This window comes from Dendropsophus ebraccatus, chromosome 14, assembly GCF_027789765.1.
Source record: "Dendropsophus ebraccatus isolate aDenEbr1 chromosome 14, aDenEbr1.pat, whole genome shotgun sequence".
Classification (NCBI taxonomy): Eukaryota; Metazoa; Chordata; class Amphibia; order Anura; family Hylidae; genus Dendropsophus; species Dendropsophus ebraccatus.
The window spans coordinates 40,627,655-40,641,567 of NC_091467.1; the positions used below are offsets into that span (position 1 = coordinate 40,627,655).

The 13,913-nt window shown below is 43.7% G+C and overlaps 1 protein-coding gene across 1 annotated transcript in view; it reads right to left on the bottom strand.

Moving 5' to 3' along the window:
* The window catches only part of ACSF2 (acyl-CoA synthetase family member 2), a 75,323-nt gene that overhangs the window by 33,621 nt on the left and 27,789 nt on the right, over positions 1-13,913 (bottom strand). The window contains exons 5-9 of the mRNA XM_069951679.1: positions 12,818-12,936; positions 10,264-10,426; positions 8,450-8,548; positions 8,209-8,357; positions 4,240-4,328 (exon numbers count right to left, since the gene is read on the bottom strand). Of these exons, the coding sequence (XP_069807780.1) occupies positions 4,240-4,328; positions 8,209-8,357; positions 8,450-8,548; positions 10,264-10,426; positions 12,818-12,936 (619 nt within the window). The remainder of the gene's footprint in view (positions 1-4,239; positions 4,329-8,208; positions 8,358-8,449; positions 8,549-10,263; positions 10,427-12,817; positions 12,937-13,913) is intronic.

Sequence of the window (13,913 nt, forward strand, 5' to 3'; positions counted from 1 at the left end):
GCCAGGTGGGTTTGCAGTGCCCTTGTAGTGTCAGTAGAGTAAAATCTCGCCATAAGTCACCCCATTTTGGGAAGTGCACCCCTCAAAGAATTCATCTTGGTGTGTGGTGAGCATTTTGACCCCACAGGTATTGGAGGAAAGTATTCAAAAGTAGACAGTAAAAATGAAAAACTCGAATTTTTCCAATAATATGTTCCTTTAGTTGGAAATTTCTCAATTTCACGAGGAACAGGAGAGAAAATTCACCCCAAAATCTGTAACGCAGGGTCTCCTGAGTAGAACGGTACCCCATATGTGGGCATAAACCACTGTATGGGCACACAGCCGGGCTCAGAAGGGAAGGAGCGCCAATTAGCATTTTCTCTGCAGATTTTTCTGAAGAAGTTTCTGAGCACCAGGTGCATTTGTAGTGCCCCTGTAGTGTCTACAGAATAGAATCCCCCCAAAAGTCACCCCATTTCGGAAAGTACACCCCTAAAAGAATTCATCTTGGGGTAGGATGAGCATTTTGGCCCCACAGGTATTAGAGGAAAGTATTCAAAATTGGCCAGTAAAAATGAAAAACTTGAATTTTTCCAAAAATATGTTGGTTTAGTTTGAAATTTCTAAATTTCACAAGGAACAGGATAAAAAATGTACCCCAAAATCTGTAACTCAGGTTCTCCTGAGTACAAAGGTACCCCATATGTGGGCATAAACCACTGTATGGGCACACAGCAGGGCTCAGAAGGGAAGGAGCGCCAATTTGCTGGAGCAAAACCGCAGCTAGTAACATGTATTAGAATAGCGCAGTTACTAAAATACAATAAAAAAAATTAGATTACAGCTAATGTGGGGTGGTTACGGACAGTCTGGGGTGGTTCCGGGTAATCTAGAGGTGGTTACGGGCAGTCTGAGGTGGTTATAGGCAGTCTGGGGTGGTTACGGGCAGTCTGGGGTGGTTACGGGCAGTCTGGGGTGGTTTCGGGTAATCTGGGGTGGTTACGGGTAATCTGGGGTGGTTACGGATAATCTGGGGTGGTTACGGTCAACATGGGGTGGTCACAGGCAACCTGCTGTGGTTAGAGGCAACCTGGTGTGGTTAGAGGCAACCTGGTGTGGTTAGAGGCAACCTGGTGTGGTTAGAGGCAACCTGGGGTGGTTAGAGGCAACGTGGGGTGAATACGGACAACCTGCTGTGGTTACAGACAATCTGGTATGGTTACAGGCAACCTGCTGTGGTTACGGACAATCTGGGGTGGTTGCGGACAATCTGGGGTGGTTACAGGCAACCTGCTGTGGTTACGGATAAACTGAAGTGCTAATAGGTAATCTGAGGTGGGTACCTGTAATCTGGCGTGGTTATGGGCAATCTGGAGGGGGTCACTGGCAATTTGGGGTGGTTAGAGGCAAGGTGCAGTGTTCAGAGGCAAGGTGCGGTGGTCAGATGCAAGGTGCGGTGGTCATAAGCGATGTGCGGTGGTCATAGGCGACGTGCGGTGGTCAGAGGCAAGGTGCGGTGGTCATAGGCGACGTGCGGTAGTCAGAGGCGACATGCGGTGGTCAGAGGCGACGTGCGGTGGTCAGAGGCGACGTGCGGTGGTCAGAGGCGACGTGTGGTGGTCAGAGGCGACGTACGGTGGTCAGAGGCGACGTGCGGTGGTCAGAGGCGACGTGCGGTGATCAGAGGCAACCTGCGGTGGTTGCGTGCAATCTGGGGGGTTACATGTAATCTGGCATGATTACGGGCAATCTGGGGTGGTTATGCCCAACCTGCGGTGGTTATGCCCAACCTGCGGTGGTTAGGGGCAACCTGGAGGGGTTACAGACAATCTAGAATTGTTACGGATAGAGTGAAGTGCTTATAGCTAATCTGGGGTGGTTACATGTAATTTGGGGTGGTTACAGGCAATCTGGGGTGATTACGGACAATCTGGAGGGGGTCACTGGCAACGTGCGGTGGTTACGGGCAACGTGCGGTGGTTATGGGCAACGTGCGGTGGTTACGGGTAATCTGGGGGGTTACGTGCAATCTGTCGTGATTACGGACAACCTGGGGTGGTTACGGGCAACGTGCGGTGGTTACGGGCAACCTGCGGTGGTTACGGGTAATCTGGGGGGGGGTTAGGGGTAATTTGGGAGTAAACTGTAATTAATACTATAATAAAAAGTGTGTGTTTTATTTTTTGTATGTTTGTCACTTTTTGTACTTTATACATTCATTTTCACTGTATTACTAGGATTACTGTGATATTTTCTATCACAGTAATCATAGTTCAGTGACAGAGACCAAATTGGTCTCTGTCACTTTAAATTTTCAGAGCTTGGCTGGTTGTGGAGCGCATGCGCACTTCATAACCAGCCAGGACACCGAAGAGGAAGGAGCTCCGTGGATCCGGTGAGTATATGGGGAAGGGAGGGTGACTGGGGGACGGGGGTGACAGGGGGGGTGGGGGGCGACTTGGGGGGTGGGGGACATCACTTTTTATCCCCTGTCACCAATCATTCATGGTGACAGGGGATAAAAAGTGCCTGGAGCACATGGCACAAGCGATCAGCGGTATATAGTATATACCGCTGATCGCTTGTACCGGGACCCCACAGGGGGGGTCCCGATGACTGCCCCATGCTCTCCGCTACCTCCGGTGGCGGAGAGCATGGGGCTTTCATTCATTTTTCTTTTTTGATCACTGTGAACAGACATTACTCTGTTCACAGTGATCGCGGCGGCCATCTTGGATCCGATGGCCGCCGCGGGAGGGGGGGTTAGTGACTGGGGCACTAGGGGGCTGATCTGGGGTCTGATTTTTACTTATTTCATCTCCCCCCACCGTGGATTCACGGTGGGGGGAGATGAAATACAGCGGCGGCACCGGCCCATTAGTGACCGCCGTTTCGGCGGTCACTAAGGGGTTAATGGGGGTCAGCTGCGGAATCGCCGCTGATCCTCATTATCTCCGGTGCTGTACACAGATGAGAGCGGGATCGCTGTCCCTGCAGCGATCCCGTTCTCATCACAAAGCCCCTGTCAGTCAGGAACGTATATGTACATTCCTACTGCACGGGGCATGTGCAATAGGAACGTATATATACAGATGGCTGACGTGAAGGGGTTAATAATAATTTTATGTGATGTACCCACACTAGTCCCATACAACATCTACATTAACAACCACATTGTACTTTAATATCCCCCTAAGCAGGCATCCTAGCTGCTGAACCTGGTTTTCAGGTTAAGGTGAAATGTAGGAAATGTAGCCACTGCATACTTAACCCATCAGCTGCCAGGCTTTAAAGGGGTTATCCAGTGCTCCAAAAACATAGCCACTTTCCCCCTACTGTTGTCTCCAGTTTGCGTGGGGTTTTGAAACTCAGTTCCATTGAAGTAAATGGAGCTTAATTGCAAACCACACCTGACCTGGAGACAACAGTAGGGGGAAAAGTGGCCATGTTTTTTGTAGTGCTGGATAACTCCTTTGAACAAGCTAAAACATTACCTGCCCACGCTCCCCCCTGCTTCTCCGACTCCTGGGTCAATGATGTTCCTCTCAGCTAATCAGTGGCTACTGCAAAACATCAGTGACCCAAGAGCCGGAGAAGCAGGAGAGAGATCTATCCATTCTACAAACAGCCCTAGGCTACGCCATCTGGGCTGCCATGGCTCTGGGATTGCTGCCTTCAGCAGTCTGTAGCAATCAAGTGAACATAAGATCGGTCAATAAAGTACCTATATACTGCATTGATCTCTATAAGCAATCATAATACTGCCCATAGAAGCCCTCTGGGGGGAATGCAGATCCTTCTTTTTTCCAACATCGTCTGTCAGGGGAATTGCAGGAGGCCCCCCTCACACACAGTCATCAGATATTCCTGCCAGGTCTGACTGAATTTACCTCTGTGTATTGGGGGGGGGGGGGGGGGGGGAGTTTTTGAGAATTTGATACAATTCTTTCCAGGCTTAGCAATGTTATTGACTGATGTGTCTACTTGAAAAATGTCTGGTTAAAATTAACAACAGCTGAGCAGTAAGTAAGGAATGTAACTGTATAGAAACTATGTATTTTGGAAGTACTCTTAAAGCTTGAAACAAGAGAACATGATGATGATGAGTTTGCATTAATTTTATTCCATAGAAAACATTCCAGAAATACCCAGCGCTGTTTCGCACATATGAACCCCACAAATATCTAAAAGACAACCTGCAAACTCCTGGATATATTTGGCCTCCCAGAACCAATCTGTCAGATTTTAACCACATACCATAGGTTAGTGTAGAAGTAAGAGCAGCAAAGTCTGGCTGTCCCAAAAGATCTATAAACATGGTAGGGGTCGCATACATTGATGTGCACCTGTAAAACATTAAGAGAAGTACATATTACAGCACTTACTATTGATACTTCCTTACTAGAGTTTATGAGAGGAGAATTCATTGTGATATTATAACAAATATTTTAGACTTAATTATATAAAAGTGAGAAATTAAAGGATCTCTTGTGCTGACATCATGACCTGGTTAATGGACTGGCCGTTGGATTCGCTGAGCAGCCAGTCCATCAGCAGATAATAAGGGAGAGAAAAAGAAGAAAGCGGGCAACGGCGCCTCGTGTGATACCTCAATACACCAAGGATAAGGATTATGTGAGAAGGTGCTCACCTGGATGCCGCTTGGGCTTTGTGCATATCACCCCTCAACAGGGTACAAATCCGAATCCAGGGTCTTGTTTGGTGACAGTCCACTGTATAGGGGCCTACTACCTCTAGGGACTGCTAAGCTGACTGTACCAAAAACACAGGATACTCCCAAAATAATGGGGCCCGTGGAGAGAATAAGTGAATAAAATAAAAAGGAATTAAGGTACTCACGGTCAGCACTGTCCACATAGAGAAGTGGCCGAAAGCTTAAATAAATGAATGAATTTGCATGCACTTTATTTTATCTGATGAAGAGGACGTATGTCTTCGAAACGCGTCATATGTGTGCTATATTAAATATATTTTTCACTATATTAAATTCATTTATTTAAGCTTTCGGCCACTTCTCTATGTGATCAAACAAACCAAAAATAAAGTGCCCTAAAGGTAGGTAATCTGGATGGTTCAAATACCAAAACAAATTTATAAGGGCCAAAAGCCCAGATCACATCCAGTAAACCTACCACTAAGTAAAACGTAACTTTTAATAACTTTCAAATAGAAATAATAAGTATAAAGTTGTGCTCATTAAAATCACAGAGCTTCCATAACCTTCTACAGTGAATCAACCTATATCTGTATAGTCATAGTAGCTGCAGACTACTGAATACCTCGTAGTATAATACTATCTAACTGGGCTATGAAAGCAATGAATTTAAAATCAACCGCACAGCCCCTCAACTAGTTTCACCCACACATGGGCTTCATCAGGAGGAGCCCTCCTCCTGATGAAGCCCATGTGTGGGTGAAACTAGTTGAGGGGCTGTGCGGTTGATTTTAAATTCATTGCTTTCATAGCCCAGTTAGATAGTATTATACTACGAGGTAGTCAGTAGTCTGCAGCTACTATGACTATACAGATATAGGTTGATTCGCTGTAGAAGGTTATGGAAGCTCTGTGATTTTAATGAGCACAACTTTATACTTATTATTTCTATTTGAAAGTTATTAAAAGTTACGTTTTACTTAGTGGTAGGTTTACTGGATGTGATCTGGGCTTTTGGCCCTTATAAACTTCTCTATGTGGACAGCACTGACCGTGAGTACCTTAATTCCTTTTTATTTTATTCACTTATCAGAAGATAATGGGCCTTTCACCTTTCCAGCGGAGGTCCCGGAGCGGTAAGGACTGGTTGTTATGTTTGCCCCTGCCGGCTGTTAGATTTCAGCCAGTGCTGGACTTCTCCTTTAACTTTTATCTTCTTGTGATTTTTAAGTGAAAGTCCGCTAACTCAGAGTAAACTGAAATCACTCCTCTTTTTCTAATTTTCTAATAAAAATCTAAACTACATAAAATACTAATCTAAAAACAAATAACATTAGTATCAGTGCATGCCAAAATGTCCAAACTATTAAAAAGGTAGACTTATGACTTACCAATAATTTAGCTTTCACAACACCATTAGGACAGCACTACTAGAAGTATGTGCCCATTGGTTGTAATAGGAATGGGAAGCAGAGTGGATAAAAGGCCCCTCCCCAATTTTTTCCATTTTTCCATTGACTTCTATTGTAAAAAAAAAAAACGGATCCGTTTTTTTTTGACTGACACAAAAACGTAGCTGACCGTTTTGATCCGTTTCTTTTACAATGGAAGTCAATGGAAATATGGGTCAAAACGGATGCACACAAATGCATATGTTTTTTTCATCCGTTTTTTGCAAAAACGGATGAAAAAAACGAATTGCAAAAACACAGTGTGAACCTAGCCTTAGAAAGCTAATCTTAATATAAACTTTAACATTCTGGCACCAGCAAATGTAGCATTACTGAATACTGTAAAGGGAAAAAAATAGAATAAAAACCTTACCTAGGTGCAGTCTCCCACTGGTCCCTGCAGCTCCCATTCCCCTCTTTAGGGTTCCTACATCTTCTGTCTACTTCCTTCTTCTAAGACAAGTGCTAACTGTAGCACCCGAGCACTCAGCTTATCCCTGGCTGCAGCAGTGTCCCATAATTTGACTAAGGCAACAGGTCCTGTATGCTGATGTGTACCATATCAGCCAGTGACTGGCTGAGGTGGTAAGTCCTACTTAAAGCACTTATCACAGAAGGGAGAAGAAGACAGAAGATCTGGGGACTGGAAGGAGAAAAATGTAAGCTGTGGAGGCAAGGACTACATGACTTTAGGTTTTTATTCAATTTTAGGGATGGTCCGAACCGAGTTCGGTTTCGTACGAACCCGAACCCTCGGTAATGATTCCTGCTGTCTGCCCGCTCCGTGGAGCGGGCGGATCCAGCGGGAGGACCGCCTGGAAAACTGGGATACAGCCATAGCCATAGGCTGTATCCCAGTTTTCCAGGCGTTCCTCCCGCAGTATCCGCCCGCTTCACGGAGCGGGCAGACAGCGGGAATCTGCTGCCGAGCGTTCGGGTTCATACGAACCCTAACCTCTGCAGGTTCGGACCATCCCTATTCAATTTTAGAATCTTTCTTTTTTTTTTTTTACACAAATGAAATACTCATTTAGGGTGCGTTCACACCTACAGGATCTGCAGCAGATCTGCAGCAGATTTGATGCTGTGTTCAGTTATTAAAATGAAATCTGCTGCAGAAAATCTGCTGCAGATCCTGTAGGTGTGAACGCACCATTAAAGGGAAAGTGACAGCATGGATAAGCATATATCCGTGCTGCGAGTTTTCCACTGCCGATCACACGAGCATTCCCTGCTTTTCTTTTGCCATGCTCTGTGATCTGGCATCTTCATGAAAAACATTCTTTATCCCCAGGTTGACAATGTAACAGAGGTGTATCTGTGACACTGTCTGCACCTGCCCCGGAAAAAGCTGTGCAAAGCAAGTACAGACAGCGTCATAGAGACACCTCTGTGACTGTCAGTCTGGGAATAAAGCACATTTTTCCATGAAGACACTGGATCACAGAGCAGCACAGAAGGTAAGTATGCACTGCATGTGTAATCACCAACATACATATCTGTGCTGACAGTATCAGTGCTGAAATGTGCTCCTAGGCTCAAGTTAGTGGTGGCTGCTGACAGCCAGAAGTCTACGGGCTCTATTACACTGGCCAATTATCGTGCGAAAAATCATTATGTCGTTCAAATTTAAACAATAATCGGTTTGTGTGTAAGCCGGCGACAGTTGAAAAATTGTTCATGTGTCGTTGAACCTATCTTTTAGGCTGATCATGAAATCATTGTTAATTGACTGCTAAATATTGGCCAGTTGTACACATCATTCATTCTTTTGCTAGGATCAGAAGAAATAACGATCGTAGAAACAACCGTAGCCAATGACTATCGATCTGTGTGAGATCCTTAAATCTCTTTTTTGCGATCGTTTATTGTTAATTGGTAATCGTTAAGAAACTCTTCCTCTAATAGGACCCTACGCCTACGCAGGGGCTTTGGAACTCTCTATTAGAAACTAAAAGTTTCAATCACCATAAAGTAAAAAAAAAAGAATTGACACTGAATTTTTAACTTCTCTACATAAATAATAAAAAAAAAACTAAATTTGATTTCCCAATTATACTGTATTACATTATTGACAAAAAAGACTAAAAAGTGGCATACCTTTCCTGTGAAATAGCCTGTAATAAGGCTCGAACGTCATAGCCTGGAGATGGGAAAACTGCTGTTGGACCATGTACAGCCATTATAAGACTGCCTAAAACGGAACCCATGCAGTGATACAGCGGTACTGGAATTGCTACCCTGAAGCCCTAAGAGTAGATAAGAGGAACAGTCATGTCTGTAGAATAGGCTGAAACTATTTTGTGAAATCTTTTTGGGGTTTTTTTTAACACCCTCTCACCTTCTGCCATGTTAATCCCTTCCTCACCCCTACCATTGTTGCATTGTTAACAATATTGTGGTGGCTCAGAGTTGCTCCTTTTGGATATCCAGTTGTACCCTAAAGAAAAGAAAAAAGAAAATCAAGGTTGAAAGCAGTCAAAATTTGTAATAAATTATGCAAATTATGGACACATTCAAATCCAATAACGGGCACATTCTCTAATAATTAACAATATACAGTGCAGCATAGAAACACTCTGCGGAAGAAAAAGCACACAAGTCTGTCCTGGCACTATCAAATAGGCAACAATGTTTATGGGCTCTTACTCTTGCTCACCCGGGTTCCCAACACATGTGGTGCTCTGCAGACCTTGAACAGCATTCACATCAAGTATAGAAAGAGAAAAACACTGCGGCACTCACAAGTTTCATGCAGGAACAATTTTATTCCATCACATGGTAGTGGATACAAACAGGAGATTGACATAAATTACTTCTGAAGAAAGAGATGGATTCTCCGCACTTGGAACCACTCGGTCTAAATGACCGGTCAGATTTACAAGCAATTGTTTAAGACCCCATGGCTTAATAAATGTTTTTTGACAAAAGCAAGACAACAATAATGAATATTTATATCCTATGTTTTATACTTCATTGTTTTTAATCTAATGTGTATATCATGTAGATTTAAGTGTACTGTCCCTTTAAATGCACTAAGGTACTTTAGGGAGTGGGTGTAGAGACTCATGTAGGGGCCGAGAGGAAGTGCCAGATACCACGTGAATTGATCGTAGCCTGTTGTTTGTTTGTATCCATGAGCATGTAAGAAGTAATAAAGGACTAATTTTGCAACATTGGATGAGTGCCGCTGCATCTTTTTCATCTTACATTAACAAAGTGTTATCGCACTCCACTCTCAGGCTATGTTCACACAACGCTAGTAAAGTATTAATCATGGCTGTTGTCGCCAATTAGCAACATGGCCGTGATTAATACTTTACCTACATTGTGCTGCAGCCAGAGGGAATCCCGTCCGGAGTGTATACACATAGTATACGCTTCAGCCGGGATCCCTAGCGGCGCAAAAAAAACTGACATGTCAGTGACATATTCAATGAATAGCGGCCGCAGAGAACCTGTCAGTTCACACAATGGAGCGTGCGGCTATGGTCACACGCTCCATTGTGTGCAGCCGGGAATTCAGGTGCACTCCCATCCAAATTCAGAATAAATGAAAATCATTCAGCCGGTACTGAAGTACTAGCCGGGATGATCTTCAGTAACACTGGCCGTTCTGTGACCCGGCCAGGTCACAGAACAGCCGGTGTTTCACGCCATGTGAACATGGCCTCAAAGTGCAATAAAAAAGCACTGCGAGAATAGAGTGCCTTAGACTTTATTGGTATTTAGATTTGCAGCAGATTTTAGTGCAATAAACTTGCAGTGAGGAATTTTCAGTAGGTTAGCCTATACTTACCTTCTGCTATCACGTAACAACACTGTCACAATGTTTCAGAAATAGGCATATCTGCTGCACCACTACAAACCCCCTTCACAACATCAACTCCACTATTAATGTCCCCTCAAAAATATGAATCTGCAGCTGTAATTTACGGTGGGATCCCACCATACAAATGAGGGACAAGAACAATCTTTTATTTACATGTGAATGGTATTTTAGGTATTTTATTAAATTATAGGGAAACAAAAGATCACTCATTCACTCACACAAGAACATTAGAATGTTACTAATAACTGGCCTCCCAGCACTAAGCAGTCACACCGCTGGTGCTCCCAGTCCTTATACATTATACAACAGATAAGGTCACATACGGATGTAAACTGGATGTTGACAGGATCATCACTGGATATAGTCTTCTGTAAATCATGCAGCTGCTTTACAAACTGAGAGCTTCCAGCATCCAGCACTTCTTGAAACTGAAATGTACCTGGATACTTATTGTCCAAGACTATTGCAATCCGAAGATCAGGGAGTCTGAAAAGCACCAAATAACATGGCTTCAAACTGGGTATCACATCCTGACATGAGAAATACTAATACAATAGCTGTTTTACTGCACGGTGAACGGCGAAAAAACAACGTTATTGTAGACGGAAAGACACCATTACTAAGTATAGTACACAAAAAAGTTATGATGGCACATGAGGAGGTAAAAATGAAAATGTGCCCAGTCCTGATGGGGTTAAACACAGAAAAACACTCCAAAAACATTGCTGGCCTATGCACAGGATTGACCCCCATGGATATGGAAGATCAGCAGTATGAAGAGGTCACATGGGCAGATGAAATCAGGTAAACTGAAGAAACCAATGGTAATTATGTCTTCAGTGTAAAGCATTGTAATTTATTTTGTGGCTCACATAATGATACAAATAGTAACTATGTACAGTTACAATATGGGAATGCAAACTAGCACAATGCATCACATACAGGATAAAAAATGACAACAAGAACTATTACTCTAGTGATGACTAGTCAACACTTCTATGTTCCTCCTATGAACATCCTAGCATCCTCAATACCACTGCTCCATCTTGTGTCCAAAGTGCCTGCTACAAGTTTAGGTAACCGGGTTTTTCATAGCTTTACAAGGATATTGATGTCCGCTGTGTTGGCTTCAGGTATATAGCATACATCAATCAGCCAATCAGTTTTAATATTAAACAGCTGGCAACAGGGTGAAGCGAAATAAATGTGTTAAAAACAAAACAGTGCCACATCTAAATAATTGTGCCAATACCCCTGCCTAGGACATCAGCCCCAGCTAGTGGCAGGGGTGTGTGCTTAGATCCATGCTAGACAGATATACAGCACAGGCTATGGACGTCACCCTTATGATGCCAGGCCAATGACTACCTAGTGGCATCCATGATACATAGAGTCCCATGAATGCCCAAAAAATATATGCTGCTCAATACTTTTTTGTTTCCTGGATCCTGTTTTTATGGGGCAGATATTCCATCCAGTAGCTAAAGGAAAACCTGAACCACGAGAAATTACACCCCTTGGAGTGGTGTAAAAAGCGAAAATAAATCCACATTAATGGACAGACCACCGCAATGCCTGTGCCTGCATACCTTTTTTTCCCCAGTGCAATGCCTCTTACTGCCATCATGTCCTCTGTTTTGAGCATGCAGCATACAAACTGCTGTGTCCTACCTACTGTATGTTCTTAATATTATGTCTGATTGGTGTAGTTTTAATTATTATTATTATTATTATTATTAACGAAACTTCCCTTTCCCTACCTACAAACACAATACCAGACCCATATACAATTCATAGAAATGGTAAATGATATTAAACAATCATAAAATCACAAAACAGTTCATAACAATAGAAAATATGTCATCAAAAAGACAACTAAATATATTACATGACAGGTCACCCTGAATATGCCTGCACAAATGCACTATATGTGCACTACTGTATGTTGCTAAATACTGTAAATTATAGACATATGTTGGGCATCCAGCAGAGTAATCTACTATTTATATGCCTTAAAGGGAAGGTAATCACTTCCCTGAGGTAGTGTCAACTGGCTCCAGTACCTTACAGCTGCTGGGCACAGCTCTCCCACACTGTGCCCAGCAGTCTCTGGTGGGGCAGCAATTTCAAAATATTAATCTTTAATTCTCCATCCTGGCACCCACTAATTAGACATGGAGGTGGAGCCGTAGTGGCATGCAGTCATGCTGCCTCCGCCCTCTTCCCAGCCATTCATGCATGACTGTTGTGGCTCCACCCCCATGCTTAGTTAATATTAAAGAATGATATTTTGATACTGCCACCCCAAAAGCCGGGCACTGCTTCGGAGAGCTGTTCCGAGCAGCTGTAAGGCACTAAGGTCAAGTCACACTCCCTCAGGGAGGTGACTGATTTCCTTTAACTAAATATGCGGCCAATAGAGGGACACAAGCTCTACTTGTTTTGACTGTAGAAGGTACTGTGGCCCGCAGTCACCACAATAAGGGCGATTCCTGCTACACCCATAGTAAACACCTGAATGAGTGTACAGCATGATGTGGGATGTATGAAACAGAGTGTTTCCAGCTACACGGCTGGCAACTATTTTGCTTACATACAACAGATGAGCACTATAACTGAAGCAAAAGGCCCAGAACTTCTCTTGAAAGACGAGAATTCTGTCCTTAAGGGTACTATTAGACGGGCCGATAGGGGCCCGATAATAAATGTAAACGAGCGCCGATCGGCTAGATCGCCGCTCGTTTACAGGGCCTATTGCACGGTCCGATAATCGTTTAACAAGGGCTGCAGGGACATCGTTACCAGGGACATCGCAGCCCTTGCTAAACTGGTACAAAGCCCACATGGTACAAAGCCCAGAAAGTATGACCCACTTACGACTTGCTTTTGATTCCACCAGCTGGAGATGTATCTATCTCTGGACAAATGTGCTTCACAATTTCATAATATTTCTGAAATTTAAACTGGGAAGGGAACACAAGGGCAGAACAGCCAACCTGCAAAGGAAACCCAAGAGAGTCAGAGCACTACATACAATGGTCATTCAGTCAGTGATGTCAATGTATACATTTTATGGCCATGTTCACACAACGTAAGTATACACTCTGTCCGGGTTCGCTAGTGGTCCCGCAAAAAAACTGACATGTCAGTTTTCTGCAGCCGCTATTCATTGAATAGCGGCCGCAGAGAACCTGTCAGTTCACACAACACATTGTGTGCAGTGGGGAATTCAGATGTGGGCAAACACTGATGTACCAGCATTTAAATTCAGCAGCAGTGAAGATTACCCAGTACTGGCCGAGGGGATCTTAAGTAACAGCGGCTGTTACGGACCTTTCTGCCTGTCAATCATCCCCTCTGATAGCGCTGACAGGCAGAGAGCAGTGACTAGTGACCAGCGAGGAGCTGCCCAGATGACTACCTCCCCACCTCTCAGGTTATTAAACTTTTTCTCTGGCATAAAGCTCCTGCAGGGTACGTGCCGCGGCTGCTGCAGGAGCTTCATAAAGCACTCCAGGGAACCATATCAGCCCAATAGGGCTGATTGGTTCCCTTTAACAATAGCCACACCTTAAAGGGTGTTGAAAGAGGCCATGATTCAACCCAAACTTAAATAATTTACCAACATATGTTAAAAAACGGCTGTTATTTGGTATTCAAAACGATGGCTGTTATTTTGAGTATCAACAGTCACTTAAAATTTGTTGCGCGAACATAGCCTTTATGTCCATAAACATGCTTTTATGGATCTTTAATAAAGAACTCTTTTCTTTGAATGTGCTGCACTGGTTTGTTGCACCCACACTATGCTACACAGATGTGGAACGAATGTGAGAGCTGTGTTTTTCTATATTCTGCTTTACATGAAAAGGGTCGTGCAATTTTCGTACAAGGGATCAAGGAATGCCCCAGACATGTTTAACTTTTTGACTGGCCAAAGTCTCAGTGTTCAGACCCCCTACCAATGGTTAGA